Source organism: Balaenoptera borealis (genome assembly GCF_965194805.1).
Source record: "Balaenoptera borealis genome assembly, chromosome: 16".
NCBI classification, from domain to species: Eukaryota; Metazoa; Chordata; class Mammalia; order Artiodactyla; family Balaenopteridae; genus Balaenoptera; species Balaenoptera borealis.
In genome coordinates this window covers 85,522,142-85,537,800 of record NC_138872.1, presented here as the reverse complement: position 1 = coordinate 85,537,800, position 15,659 = coordinate 85,522,142, and the positions used below count along the sequence as shown (strand labels likewise).

The 15,659-nt window shown below is 46.7% G+C and overlaps 2 protein-coding genes across 1 annotated transcript; one reads left to right on the top strand and one right to left on the bottom strand.

The window, feature by feature from the left end:
- The window catches only part of LOC309614468 (uncharacterized protein), a 123,213-nt gene that overhangs the window by 58,851 nt on the left and 48,703 nt on the right, over positions 1–15,659 (bottom strand).
- Positions 5,068–13,755, top strand: LOC309614475 (speedy protein E4A-like). The gene is made up of 3 exons (XM_082362872.1): positions 5,068–10,571; positions 12,103–12,271; positions 12,432–13,755. Exons 1-3 carry the CDS (start codon positions 10,423–10,425, stop codon positions 12,489–12,491), a joined length of 378 nt encoding a protein of 125 aa, XP_082218998.1. The 5' UTR covers positions 5,068–10,422; the 3' UTR covers positions 12,492–13,755.

The following is a 15,659-nucleotide window of genomic DNA, read 5'->3' as shown; positions in this document are numbered from 1 at the left end:
GGTCAGTGATGTCTGTAGTGTGGTTCCAAGTTCAGAATTTAAGTGGTGCCAAAGGACCAAGGTGAGTTAAGACTAAAGCAGCATTCTCCAAATGCCAGCTCCCTGAGCAGAATCACCTGGAGTCTTGGCTATAAAGCAGATGACTGGGCCTGGCCTTAGGTGTATTCAGTAGTTTTTGCAGTCAGGCTCACCAAACTCCAAGAATCGCACTTGAAAACAATGAATGGTTCAGGATTGGGGCTCCGAATGGAGAATTTCAGATAAAACTGCAATCATAAATGAGTCTCAATTCTGGTGAGAACTAAGAATGTGAAAACCTTTGTATCTGGACAGTTGCCACTTTGAAATCTGACGTCCTTGCTCCTTCTCTTACTTCCAGATCACAGAGCCCAGGAGAGATGAGGATGTTGCACAGGAGGTCAATCCACACGCTGACGACAGCCGTGAGGAAGGGAGGGAGAAGCCTCTTGTGCAGATGATCGGGAAGAACCCAGCGTCTTCCAGAATGAGCTCAAGAGAGTTTTCGTGTCACACTCCTGGGAGCGGGGCATGCTTCTAGGAGTCTGTGGCAGGACAATAAGAAATCAGGGTTCTGTCACGTTCCATCCCTTTGGAAGGCACCACCCCAATTTTCAGATCATTTCATTCAAATCTCCCCTGGGATGAACACTGGAGGTCCCATTTTTTACACACTTCTTTGCCCCAGTCTAGAAGCATTTGAAGGTGGCGTGTAGGGGGCTCAGAACAGGAGGGAATAACTTTAAAATATATAATTAGAGCCACACGGTCATGACTGATGACTTAACTTTCACTGGCTTATTTTGAAAATGTCACCTATAAAATTATTGTATTTTTATATTTTATATTTATAGATGTATTTTAAATAGTTTTGAAATAGTCTTCATTGTGAAACATCTTATTCCCACCAAGTTTTGTGATGAGTATTACAGCTGTTGTATATTTACACCTATATACAATTTTATTCACATTTTCAAGAGAGATTTTTGGTTTTATCTATTACATAATACACATTTTATCTATTACATAATATTTCCATTCTACTTATAGCTAGGTGGGTATTTCCTCCCAATTCTTGTAAGCATAAATTTGTACATTGTTAGTTCTCATTACTGAATTGTGGGAATTCAGTCGTAAGTTTTTAACTTGTCTCAACAAGTTCGTATGTTATTTTAGATTATTAAAGAGTACCGTGCAATGCAGCTTTTGGGGAAATATAATAAAGATGAAAGTCTTCTCACAGTCATGATGTGTGTGGTCATTACCAGTGTGCTTCGCCTGTTTGCTGCCCGATGAGGTGTGGCTTAATGGCGTTGTGATTATCCAACCACATTTCTTAACTCTGAAAAATAATCCTGAATTATTTTTCATGGAGGAAAAACTGCAGAAGATGAGGCAGATCTTGCATCATTCAGGACTCCAATACTGAGAGACAAGTGTTGGGTAAAAGGAAACACGGCTTTACTGAGGAAGCCGGCAGCCCAGGGGGGAAGGTGGACTCGTCCCAAAGAACCTACTCTCCCCTCCTGAGGTTTTGCTTGAGGACTATATAGGGAAAAGAGAAAGGGGCTGCATGTTGAAGACAGGGTTACAGGGTGCGTGATCAGCTCACGGACATTCTTCTGATTGGTCGGTGGTGAGGTAGCGGGGACTCAACATCATCAGCCTTCTGCTTCCAACGGGTCTGGGGTCTGCGTGCTTGTGGGCAGCATGCAGTTAACTTCTTCCACCTGCTGGGGGTTTCAGTCTCTGCAAAACAGCTCCAAGGACGTGCCTCATACTATTACCCCATAGCCCTTGAGGAGCAACTAAAGGCCCTGGACTTCGTTTAACGGCTAAAGTATGATGATTTTGTCTTTGCTGTTTTTTCGACCGCGCCACGCAGCTTGTGGGATCTTAGTTCCCTGACCAGGGATCAAACACAGGCCTCTAGCAGTGGACGCGCACAGTCCTAACCCCTGAAATGCCAGGGAATTCCTGACAGTCCACTTTAAAGAGAAAAAACCAGACCAAAAGGAACACACTTTTAAGGAAGCTTAACTTTCTCAGAAACGCAGAAATTTTGTTGTGCATTTATTTTCTTTCTTTTTTTCTTTTAATACATTTATTTATTTATTTATTTATTTATTTATTTTTCTCTGCGTTGGGTCTTCGCTGTTGCACGTGGGCTCTCTCTAGTTGCGGTGAGCGGGGGCTTCTCTTCGTTGTGGTGCGTCGGCTGCTCAATGCGGTGGCTTCTCTTGTTGCGGAGCATGGGCTCTAGGCACGTGGGTTCCAGTAGTTGTGGCTCGCGGGCTCTAGAGGATTTTTTATTGTTTACTTTTTGCAAGTATTCATCAAATGCGTATTACCTGAATGAATGACAAATCATTTCTTCCAGCAATCCTCAAACTGCTTAAAACTATGACAATATTGAGCGTTTCAAATTTCATATGACCTCACTCTCTCCGTGTTCTAGTTTCTAAAAGCATGTGGGATCTTCCCGGACCAGGGCTCGAACCCGTGTGCCTTGCGCTGGCAGGCGGATTCTTAACCGCTGCACCACCAGGGAAGTCCCTGTGCATTTATTTTCAAGAAAATAAGGCGGCCGGATGAATTCACAACTAGGGGCAGAAAGCTCTTCCTGTGAGATACAGAATCTCTGCTGTTTAGGCAGATTTAGAGAACAACTTTTCCAACCACTTATTAAGGAGACCAATACTCCACGAAAAATTATATCATTTTTACAGAGAGAAAACCAAACTCCAGCTTTGCATCAATATAATATTTGATACTTAAGAGAACCATAAGCTCTTTTTTGAAAATCTCTGCAATAAACATCAAAACTGAGCCACCTTCGGCTGAGACCAATACAATTCCCTTTCCACCAATCTCCTACAACTTTCTAGATTCATTCAGGTGGTGTCCTTCACTATCCTCTTTCTGGTGCTGGAACAATCGGTCATTTTACTTTAGGACCAAACTATTTTTGTTCCTGTTAATAAACAAAACTACATCTCATCATCTTGCATACAAAGTTGTACCTCTCGGTTGCTGGAACCAAGCAGGACCCTGCAGGGCCCTTCCGTGTCCCCTGCCTCTTGCTTGTAAAACAGCTGCAGTCTCCCAGGCCTCCCCTGAGTCACAAAACAACAGGTTCAAGCAGTTCACGATTAGGACAACAGCAGTCACAGACTCTTTAGGTCCTCCCCAAGGACATAAGTAACAGTGTCAGAGACACATTCCTAACTTGTTTGGCAGATACTAAAACCGCTACAAGAGGAGAGAGCTAACTGTATGATGACCAGACTGGAGCTATGACGTAAGCTGCTCCATCTTGAGCAGACCTGAACCAATGGCTTACACAATTCCAGGAACTGGCCTCAAGGAAATGGGAACAAACCAACACTGGACTTGAAGATTAACTGTGCCGGAAACAATCAACATGACACTGACCACACCACTGCATGACCAATGTCAAGATGATGGTCAGAGCTGACTGTGCTACTCTGCATGTAGCCCCCACCTGCACAGCCCAGAGACTTCCCGTCTTTTCCCTGTAAACCCCTTTTCCCTCTAACTGGCAACTGGGAGATGCTGTGGGGGACACTAGTCCACCATCTTCCCACGTTGCCAGCTTCCTGAATAAAGCATCGTTCTTCTTCCACCAACCCTTGTCTCTGGAACATTGACTTCTGAGCGATGAGCAGCTGCACCTGAGTTCTGTTCCAGCCGATAACATTACTATTGCTCAAGCCTCATTCATATTATATTCATAACAACTTTGAACCAAAGTTACTTCCATTGCACAAAGAAAACTAGGAGTGAATAACTGACAACTGCCCATCACACACCAGCACTGTAGGCTAGCAGAGCTCATGAACACACGTAACACAACATTACGAAGCCACAAACATCCCTTACACAACTTCTCCAAGTGCCAGAGACAAACACATTCATTAACACACCCACAGATATAGCCTCTAGGTAACAAATAAAAATATGCAGCAAGAGCATAGAACTTGAGATTATGCTTAGTGATCAACGTTTCAGGTTTCTGTCTTGCTTACAAATGACCTCGGTATCCAATGATTATCCAGTCAGTAACACAATTTAGTATCAGTTCAAGGGTTTACGTAAACTAAAGATCTTGGAATGTATCGACAAGCTGACACAGTACAAAACATAGTTACTGTTGAAATAAAGTTTGTCAGAAGAATCATTAAATGTGGCTAAACACAAATTTACATTTTTCATAACCTTAAATATTAAGTAGAAGTAATGTTAGCTTATTTGATGGGTACACCTATATAAATTTAGGAAGAACACACCCAAGTAGAATTGTTTTCAATGTATGCCTAATACTGATAAATAAGATAGGAGTAACTTTGTATTAAACCAAAACTATTAAACTAGCTTCATTTGCCAAAGATTTACCTAAATTATGTAAACTTGAAGTCTTTAAATTTCTGAGTTGATTTTTTTGTTTGTTTGTGTTTTTGACTGCACCGAGAGGCTTGCTGGATCTTAGTTCCCTGACCAGGGACTGAACCCGGGCCCTGGCAGTGAAAGCACCGAGTCCTAACCACTGCACTGCCAGGGAATTCCCTGACTTGATTTCCGTAAGAATACTTTTCTAGCACATTTAAAGTATCAGAAGTTCAAATTCCTTTCTCTCTGAGAATTTTAGGGATACATAATTTTTATAAGCACATTTGTATCTTTGTAAGCCAATCAGGACAGAAACCCTTGAATTTAAGAGACTCTACAATCTACTTTAATAGATCCAGAAGCAGAAAAACATTACATACTCACACTGTCAGAGGTAAAGGCCTTTCTGAATTACAGACACACAGACATACAGAGAAATGGAACTTTTACCTTCAGTTCTAAAGTCTTAGACATCGGTCAGGAATAAACACTCACCAGTCTAGAGATTAAAGAGCCGTTCTCCTCCCATTGGGCAAGAGATTCTTAACTGATCTGATCTGAGCTTGTCAAAGTAGACAAATAGACGAACAGAAAAGACTAAGAAAAGACTATCAAACCAGATCCTCTGCCACCTCTCACCTAACTGAGATTAGCTCTGTAGAAACTTAATCGCTTTGGAGAGACCATCAAAAGTCTTCAAACGACAGAGCCAAACTCAGAATCACTGCTGCTACAAATAGGGAAGCACTTAGCTGTAATCTGAAAACAAAGCAGAAACACAAAAGTAATAGAAGGGGAAACTAAAGAAACGGAAAGTGAGCCAAGTTCAATGGCTGCTTGGGTGGGTTCACCCCTGGGAGAGGAGAAAAGATGTACCTGGGCTTCACCGGCTGAGGAAACACACCACTTGTTGCTGGGCTTTTACAGCTTTATTTACGTATAACTGATATACAAAATCCAGCCCAGGTTTAATTTGTATAACTTGATGAGTTTGGACATATGCACACACCTGTGATACCATCACCACCATCACGGTAATATACTCATCACTTCCAAAAGATTCCTTCTATCCCTTTGTGTCTCTGTATGTGTGTTAGGAATACTTAACACAGCACCAGGTACATGAAAAGGTGCTCAACGTCACTAATCATCCGGGAAATGCAAATCAAAATCATCATGAGATATTACCTCACATCTGCTGGAATGGCTACAATTTTTTCTTTCTTTTTAAACATAGAGTTGTCAAGGTTGTAGAGAAATCGTAACCCTTGCATATTGTAGGCAGGAATGTAACATCGTGCAGGCACTGTGGAAAACAGTATGGAGTTTTCTCAAAATCTTTTAAATAAAAATTCCATATGATCCAGCAATCCCACTTCTGGGTATACAGGCCCCGCTCAGAGACATTGCAGCTTCAGTTCCAGAACACTGCAATGAAGCGAATACCGCCATAACGCAAGTCACATGAATTTTTTGGTGTACCCGTGCATGAGAAACTTACGTTTACACTATTCTGTAGTCTGTTAAGTGTGCGATAGCCTTGTGTCTAAAAAAACAACGTACATACCTTTATTGAAATATACTTTAGGGAAGAGAAATATACATCAATGGAACAGGATAGGAAGCCCAGAGATAAACCCACGCACATATGGTCACCTTATCTTTGATGAAGGAGGCAAGAATATACAGTGGAGAAAAGACAGCCTCTTCAATAAGCGGGGCTAGGAAAACTGGACAGCTACCTGTCAAAGAATGAAATGAGAACACTACCTAACACCATAACACAAAAATAAACTCAAAATGGATTAAAGACCTAAATGTAAGGCCCGACACTAGAAAACTCTTAGAGGAAAACATAGGCAGAACACTCTATCACATAAATCACAGCAAGATCCTTTTTGACCCATCTCTTAGAAAAATGGAAATAAAAACAAAAATAAACAAATGGGACCTAAGGAAACTTAAAAGCTTTTGCACAGCAAAGGAAACCATAAACAAGACAAAAAAACAACCCTCAGAGTGGGAGAAAATATTTGTAAACGAAGCAACTGACAAAGGATTCACCTCCAAAATATACAAGCGGCTCACGCAGCTCAATATCAAAAAAACAAACAACTCAATCCAAAAATGGACACAAGACCTCGATGGACATTTCTCCAAAGAAGATATAAGATTGCCAACAAACACGTGAAAAGGATGCTCAACAACACTAATCATTAGAGAAATGCAAATCAAAACTACAATGAGGTATCACCTCACACCACTCAGAATGGCCATCCTCAAAAAATCTACACACAATAAATGCTGGAGAGGGTGTGGAGAAAAGGGAACCCTCCTCCTGCACTGTTGCTGGGAACGTACATTGATACAGCCACTATGGAGAACAGTATGGAGGTTCCTTAAAAAACTAAAAATAGAACTACCATACGACCCAGCAATCCCACTACTGGGCATATACCCTGAGAAAACCATAATTCAAAAAGAGTCATGTACCAAAATGTTCATTGCAGCTCTATTTACAATAGCCAGGACATGGAAGCAACCTAAGTGTCCATCATCGGATGAATGGATAAAGAAGATGTGGCACATATATACAATGGAATATTACTCAGCCATAAAAAGAAATGAAATGGAGGTATTTGTCGTGAGGTGGATGGAGTTAGAGTCTGTCGTACAGAGTGAAGTAAGTCAGAAAGAGAAAAGCAAATACAGTATGCTAACACATATATATGGAATCTAAGGGAAAAAAAAAAAGGTCATGAAGAACCTAGTGGCAAGACGGGAATAAAGACACAGACCTACTAGAGAATGGACTTGAGGATATGGGGAGGGGGAGGGGTGAGATGTGACAGGGTGAGAGAGTGGCATGGACATATATACACTACCAAATGTAAAATAGATAGCTAGTGGGAAGCAGCCGCATAGCACAGGGAGATCAGCTCGGTGCTTTGTGACCACCTAGAGGGGCGGGATAGGGAGGGTGGCAGGAAGGGAGATGCAAGAGGAAAGAGATATGGGAACATATGTATATGTATAACTGATTCACTTTGTTATAAAGCAGAAACTAACACACCATTGTAAAGCAATTATACTCCAATAAAGATGTTTAAAAAAAAAAAAAATTTTGGTAAGTAGACTAGAATTTCTTAATTGGAATCGAGGGGCAGGCTTTGGACAATCCATGGACTTTGTGAAATCCAAAGGTGCCCTTTTTTGTTGTTTTGTGTTTGTTTGTAGACCCCCTTTGAAGGGTGCGTGAGCACCTGTACTTCTCTCTGATTTTAGCTTCTCAAAATGGCTCTTGGACTCAAAGGTGCCTGAGGGTGGCGGACGTGTGCTCCCCCAGTACAGAATTCTGAACACAGTGTCAGTACACATTGAGCAGAAGCGCTCTGCCAAACTGCGTGTTTTAACGTAACTTTTCAATCCAGTCAGTCAGTGCACCTGGGATCTTTTTTTACATACCTATCTCACTCTTATAAGGCTTAACCGTTGCTGCTTCCCCTAAGTTTCCTTGTCCCTCTCCCCACTCTCCCACCAGGCCGTGGAAAAGGAATGCGAGCGAGGGGGAGAGTCCAGCAGGGAGAGGACAGCGCACCTGCTGGGAAGCGGTAAAGAGGGGTCCGGACACCTTGAGGGGGGTTTTGGAGGACGGGCAGAGGTTGGGTCAGTGGCAGGAGATACCATTTACCCCTGATCTCTGGGACAAGCGCACACATAGGTCTGACAGTTACTTGTGTTTTCATTCAAACTGGCTGCCAGGTTGGAATGACCCATGATGATGTCACAGGCTTCCGACCTTCCTGATTGGAAGGACCAGACTCCGTGGCGCTCGGCAGCAGAGGTGGACAATAGCATCTCGCCAGAGCTTTTCTCCACTGCCAGTTGCCCCGCAGCTCGGAGAAGGGACGACCACTTGTGTTTTGCCCAAGTCCAGAAGAAGAGTTGGGACAAAGCAGAGTCTAGGCGTCGAGGAAGGGAAGAGTTTGGGAGAAATCATGGCCAATCGTCAACCGAGTTCCCAGGTTGAGGACCAGGACTCCCAGCCCAGCTCCTCAGGGTACCCCCTGGAGGTGACTGTCAACGAAGAAAGCCCAGGACCGTCAGGTGAGGGAGCTGGCACGAGAAGGAACTTCAGAGGCTTGACCAGTAAGGAGGAGAGGGTACAGAGGTCGGGAAGGAGCACCTGCGTCAGGTGCCTATGAAAGAAGGGAGACATTCGGAAAGCCAGGGATTGAGGGAGGAGAGGACAGGAGCTGGGGACACGGAAAACCTGGGAAGCAAGAAAGAGGGTTAGGAGATGAGATCCAAGGATGAGAGAGGGGAAGAGAGGAAACAAGGGGAGGGTTCTTTTTCTTCTTTTTTCCTAGTGGGAGAAATTATCTACCATGAGAAAGAGTTTTCAGGACAGGAAGCCGGAAAAATGACAAAATGAGTCAGGGGAGGGATAGGTAGATATGGACAGAGAAAGATGGAAAGATGACTTGGGGCAAGGTCAGAGGTCTATACGACTGAAAAGGGTAGGGGTGTTTCGGGGGGGAGGCGGAGTCGGGGTGGGGTTGGGTGGTCACCAGTGGCTGAATTCCCAAGACGAGAACGTCCTATTGTAGTCTCTTGTCTTTTCTCAGCCCCCTGGGCCGGCTGCAGCTCCCCGCCTCAGCGCCCTGGCTCTAAGAGGAAGAGGTCAGTGGCGTTCAGAGAGGAGGAGGAGGAGGGCGAGCCGGCCACTGAGGCCCAGGACACCTGGGTCGTGGAGTCGCTGAGTGGGCTCAAGATGAAGCTCAAGCGACAGCGGGTGTCTTCAGTGCTGCCTGAGCACCACGAGGTCTTCACCAGGATGCTCGGTAAGGACCAGCACCACCCACCCACCGCCCAGCACCCTCCAATCCTATACTTGAAAAACAAACAAACAAAAACTTCCAATGACTACACTTTCCCAATGGAAAAGAATTCCCTGCTACTTGGTGCACTCTCCGTCCCTGGCGGACTGTCTACGGATAAAGGACACAGGGGACACATAAATGATACAGGATTAGGTTAGACTCACAAATGATACAAGACTGGGTTAGATTTAGAAATGATACAGGATTAGGTTCGCTTGGTTTCAACTGTACCCCTGAGACTCTAGCTCTTACTGGCCTTTTGAATCTTACTGGCGTGGGACGGCGGGAGGGGGTGGGGGGCAACACAAGCCACCTTCGCCCCCTGACGTGACTGTCAATTGAGAAATTGGCTGTGAGTAACTCCATGCCCTCTGCACTGGTACGTGAATGCATGATGAAGGGGCATCACTCCCTGTCACTCGGCCCCCCTAGAAGGGGAGTCACCCCTTTTCCTCCCACAGTGAATGGTCTTCCCTCCCCTCTTCCCATCAGCTTCACCCTGGGCCACATCTTGGCATTTCCCCAGGGGGGGGGCGTGGTTCTCCCTCTTGGCTCTGGAATGCTCCCACGACAGCCCTGTTCCCACTGGCAAACATCTGCCCTCTTTTCACAGAGGATCCCGTCATTAGGAAATTCCTCGCCTGGGACAAAACCCTGCGAGTATCTGACAAGGTAAGTCCCCCACTGAGATGGATTCCTGCTCCAGCGCCTGTCCTGGGTGGGCACGCGGGGTGCTTTCTACACCCACGTTTCCACTCCCCTCCCAACCTGATGCCTTGTCAACACTTCCCTCCAGGGGCCTCGAGGTCCCCTCTGGGATCTGAGCCCCAGGTGTGCCCCTTTGGTGGTTGCTGCCTAAGTCCCCTCTCCTCTCAGCTCCTGGGGACTCGCCTTGGCTCCGGTTCATCAAACACCGTCCAGTGCCAGCGGCCCTAAGTCCACGCCCTCAAACCCACAGCCTCCCATCCTTGGAGCGTCGCAAACTCTGACCTTCTGTCCTCTACCCTCCCCCAAATAATCAGGCTCACCCAACACGGGGGTCTCTTCTCCAAGTGGCACCACCCATTCCTCGTCCCCTGCTCCCTTATCCCACTGTTTTTCCTCTTCCACGATGTGGAAGATGTGCCTCTTTTCTGGCAAGCTTCTCCTACGTTTTTTTCCCTCTTTCCATCAGTATCTCCTGTCGATGGTGATAGCTTATTTCAGCCGGGCCGGGCTCTTCTCCTGGCAATTCCAGAGAATCCATTTCTTTATAGCTCTGTGAGTATCTTGCTCCGTCCCCTCCATCAATATTCAACACCCTGGGAGGGCGCAGGGAGAGACCTGGGGCTCTGACCTTTCATCTATTTTTTTAAACCCCTCTGTACCGTTTACTCTGGCTGTGAAAATGACAGGATTACGGTAGAGTGGTTTCTTTTTCAAACGAAGTTATGTTTTTTACACCATTCATTGTCAAAACAAACTGCCCTAATGTCAATTAAAACACTGAACGAAACAAAGCAAAACACGAAACCTTCCTAAGAGGAGAGGAAGAAAGAACTGACACCATCCTGCCCACAAGTAAATAGACTTGAGACGTTTCCGGTTCTGATTCTCCGGTCTCGGGTCTTCCCACATCAGCACCAAGTGTGATTATCTTCCGTTTCTGCGTTCCCACGACAAATGCCACAATCGGGGCCCTTATCACATAGCGCGGACCTGGTAGAAAATGCTCCCCACTGATGTTTCTTCCACGTCTCCCAAGCCAGTCGGCTCTATCTGCCTGAATGTCCTTCCAAAACCCAGGTCTGACCGCGTCACACAATGTCATTGGCTAATTACGTGCCAAATCAAGGCCAGAGTTCTGGGTTGGAATTCAACTCTCTCTGCAGTCTCCATCACACTGTCCTGACACTTTATTCCTTTGTGTCACTGTTCCTTCCACATACCCTGCCCTCTAAGTTTCTATTGTGCTTTTCTGTCCAGGGATCTTTCCCACACATTTACCTGAAGAAAATGACCCTATCCTTAAAGTGGGTTCAAACACCAAAACCTTCACGATGCCTGATCTCCCTAACTTCTGCATCCCGGAGGCACTTTAGTTAAAATCGTATTAGAATGTGATGCTTTGCATTACAGTCATTTCTTATCTCCCCCCTTCCCCTTCCCCAGTCCCATTAGACTAGACACAATGTGGAAGGCAGGTCTTGTCAAAATGTCAATGCATTCCCAAAACACTCAGCACAATTCTTTTCATTTTGCGAATGTCTGTTATTGTGAGTCTTCGAGGTAATCAGTATTGCATTTGGCTACGAGATAAAATGTTCATTCATTCATTCATTCATTCATTCATTCATCTAATGAAACCTTATAAAGTACACCCTACACGCTGGGGAATATGAGGTGATGGGAGCAGAGATTCACAAAAGGCTGTTGAATTAATGCATCAAGATGAACCAAGCCCTAAATGTGTCCTTTGGTAGGAGAGGGATGAATGCAGAAATAGATCAGATCAGCTCCTGCCCTCAGGAACTGTACATACACCTACAACATAGGGAGAGAGGTGTGTGCGCATACAACAAGTTGAAGGGAACAGGGGGTTTGGATTTTGTCCCCGGCATCAAGGTGTGAGAGGCACCCTTGCGAAGGTCCTGCCTGGCAGTGGCGCCTTGATGACTGGGCGACCCTCGGGGACGCTGGGCAGGGCTGGGTGGGTCGTGTCAGGATGCTCAGCCCGCCTCTTTTCTGGGAAGCTGATCTCAAGTGGAGGCCCTTCCTGTGCTGATGACAGCCACCTGATGTCTTTCCCCAGCTATGTGGCCAACGACATGGAAGAGGACAACCAGGCCCCCAAACAGGCCATCTTTTCGTTCCTCTATGGAAAGAACCGCTCCCAGCGTCCCTTGTTCCACAAACTGCGTCTCCAGTTCATCCGTTCCATGGGCTGGAACGCTAGGGTCACTCGGGAAGAGTGCGAGCAGGTGGGTGGGCTGTGGCGGTCTGGGGGAGGGGCAGGGCCGGAGAGGAGGTGGGGATCATGGGGGATTCGGTCTGGGACTTGGGGACGGACGACAAAGAACCGGACGCGGGGCACGGGGAGGCAGCGTCATCCTCATTTCCAGGGGCTGTTTGTCTTTCCAGATCCAGGCTTTTGATCCAGAGCTCTGGGTGTGGGGAAGAGATCGCGCCCTCTTGCCCTAGAGGCCCCAGGACCACGCAGGCCTGAGGTCATCGGCCTGCGCAAAGGTAGGTCTGCGTCCGCAAAGGTGCGGGCGGAATGAACGCGTTGCTTACTGAGGAAATCGGAGGAATCCCACTGCTGGACCCACATCACCTCTCACGCTGTGAAGGGGGCCAGCCGGGCACACAGCCACACGCCGACTCAGCGCCCAGCCGCGGCCTCACAGCCACACACACACACCAGCACCGTGGGACCCGTGGGCGCCAGACCTCGGGGAAACCAGTCTGTCACAGACGCATGGGTCTCACTGAAGTCATTTCACCCAAAGCAATTGGGTCCAAATAACAGCTTTGATGAGATGGTGATTTTTTTCCATATACGGTGTTTCGAGTTTCTCTTTTTAATTCATTTTTGGCCTTACATCCCTCAGGGATATGGGTTCTAGGATTTACCTACCACAAAGTAAATGTCTACAAACAGGATATTAGATGGAACAGCCTACACGTTCAATAAGAAAAGACCAATTATGACTAGCTTTATTTTCATCCAAATTTACTTTCCAATTGCTTACGGCCAGATCACCTGTGACTCTTTATTTCCCCTGACTCACCGCTTCTGGACCAATGATTCCTCTTGTACAAGTCACCTTTTCCCCCCCAACTTTATGGTCAAGACGGTTTATCAGAACGAGTGAAGGTTAAGGAATGCCATCTTCAGCATGGCTTATTACAATGGACACATTAGAGTTCTAGATGTGGGCAGAGGACTGAGCAAACATTTGGTTGAAATCTTGCAAACTAGCTGCCTTAGTCCCTTCGACCTGCCCTAACAAGATACTACAGACTGCGTGGCTTATAAACAACAGACCACAGTCTCTTTTACGAGGGCAATAATCTCATTCATGAGGGCTCTACCCCATGACCTAATAACCTCCCAAAGACCCCCACCCTCCTAATACCAGCCCCTTAGCGGTTAAGATTTTAAGATTTCAACATAAGAATTTGGGGGGACACAAACATTCAGCCCATAACACTAACCAAGTCTAGGACTGACTATTATTTAAACATTAGGATCCAGGGACTTCCCTGGTGGCTCAGTGGTTAAGAATCCGCCTGCCAAAGCAGGGCACACGGGTTCGAGCCCTCGTCCGGGAAGACCCCGCATGCCGCGGAGCAACTAAGCCCGTGCGCCACAACTACTGAGCCTGCGCTCTAGAGCCCGCGAGCCACAACTACTGAGCCTGCGCTCTAGAACCCACGAGCCACAACTACTGAGCCTGTACTCTAGAGCCCACGAGCCACAACTACTGAGCCTGTACTCTAGAGCCCACGAGCCACAACTACTGAGCCTGCGCTCTAGAGCCCGCGAGCCACAACTACTGAGCCTGTGCTCTAGAGCCCACGAGCCACAACTACTGAGCCTGCACTCTAGAGCCCGCGAGCCACAACTACTGAGCCTGCGCTCTAGAGCCCGCGAGCCACAACTACTGAGCCTGCGCTCTAGAGCCCACGAGCCACAACTACTGAGCCTGCGCTCTAGAGCCCACGAGCCACAACTACTGAGCCTGCGCTCTAGAGCCCACGAGCCACAACTACTGAGCCTGCGCTCTAGAGCCCGCGAGCCACAACTACTGAGCCTGCGCTCTAGAGCCCGCGAGCCACAACTACTGAGCCTGCGCTCTAGAGCCCACGAGCCACAACTACTGAGCCTGCGCTCTAGAGCCCACGAGCCACAACTACTGAGCCTGCGCTCTAGAGCCCACGAGCCACAACTACTGAGCCTGCGCTCTAGAGCCCGCGAGCCACAACTACTGAGCCTGCGCTCTAGAGCCCACGAGCCACAACTACTGAGCCTGCGCTCTAGAGCCCACGAGCCACAACTACTGAGCCTGCGCTCTAGAGCCCGCGAGCCACAACTACTGAGCCTGTACTCTAGAGCCCACGAGCCACAACTACTGAGCCTGCGCTCTAGAGCCCACGAGCCACAACTACTGAGCCTGCGCTCTAGAGCCCACGAGCCACAACTACTGAGCCTGTGCGCGCCTAGAGCCCGTGCTCCGCCACAAGAGAAGCGTCATGAGAAGCAACAGAGAGTGGTCCTCGCTCACCACAACTAGAGAAAGCCCATGCGCAGCAACAAAGACCCAATGCAGCCAAAAATAAAATAAAGAAAATAAGTCAATTAAAAATTAATAATAAACTAGACATTAGGATCCAGGATTAGCATTAGGGAACAGGCAGCAGGTCTCCTGGTCCACGATGCTGACCGGTCAGTGATGTCTGTAGTGTGGTTCCAAGTTCAGAATTTAAGTGGTGCCAAAGGACCAAGGTGAGTTAAGACTAAAGCAGCATTCTCCAAATGCCAGCTCCCTGAGCAGAATCACCTGGAGTCTTGGCTATAAAGCAGATGACTGGGCCTGGCCTTAGGTGTATTCAGTAGTTTTTGCAGTCAGGCTCACCAAACTCCAAGAATCGCACTTGAAAACAATGAATGGTTCAGGATTGGGGCTCCGAATGGAGAATTTCAGATAAAACTGCAATCATAAATGAGTCTCAATTCTGGTGATAACTAAGAATGTGAAAACCTTTGTATCTGGACAGTTGCCACTTTGAAATCTGACGTCCTTGCTCCTTCTCTTACTTCCAGATCACAGAGCCCAGGAGAGATGAGGATGTTGCACAGGAGGTCAATCCACACGCTGACGACAGCCGTGAGGAAGGGAGGGAGAAGCCTCTTGTGCAGATGATCGGGAAGAACCCAGCGTCTTCCAGAATGAGCTCAAGAGAGTTTTCGTGTCACACTCCTGGGAGCGGGGCATGCTTCTAGGAGTCTGTGGCAGGACAATAAGAAATCAGGGTTCTGTCACGTTCCATCCCTTTGGAAGGCACCACCCCAATTTTCAGATCATTTCATTCAAATCTCCCCTGGGATGAACACTGGAGGTCCCATTTTTTACACACTTCTTTGCCCCAGTCTAGAAGCATTTGAAGGTGGCGTGTAGGGGGCTCAGAACAGGAGGGAATAACTTTAAAATATATAATTAGAGCCACACGGTCATGACTGATGACTTAACTTTCACTGGCTTATTTTGAAAATGTCACCTATAAAATTATTGTATTTTTATATTTTATATTTATAGATGTATTTTAAATAGTTTTGAAATAGTCTTCATTGTGAAACATCTTATT

Excerpts from the sequence above, each read along its gene's own strand:
- LOC309614475 (XM_082362872.1), top strand. The coding sequence starts at position 10,423 with ATGTGGAAGATGTGCCTCTTTTCTGGCAAGCTTCTCCTACGTTTTTTT. Across the intron at positions 10,572-12,102 it reads ATCCATTTCTTTATAGCTCT|CTATGTGGCCAACGACATGG; the intron begins GTGAGTATCTTG and ends GTCTTTCCCCAG. Across the intron at positions 12,272-12,431 it reads CTCGGGAAGAGTGCGAGCAG|ATCCAGGCTTTTGATCCAGA; the intron begins GTGGGTGGGCTG and ends TTGTCTTTCCAG.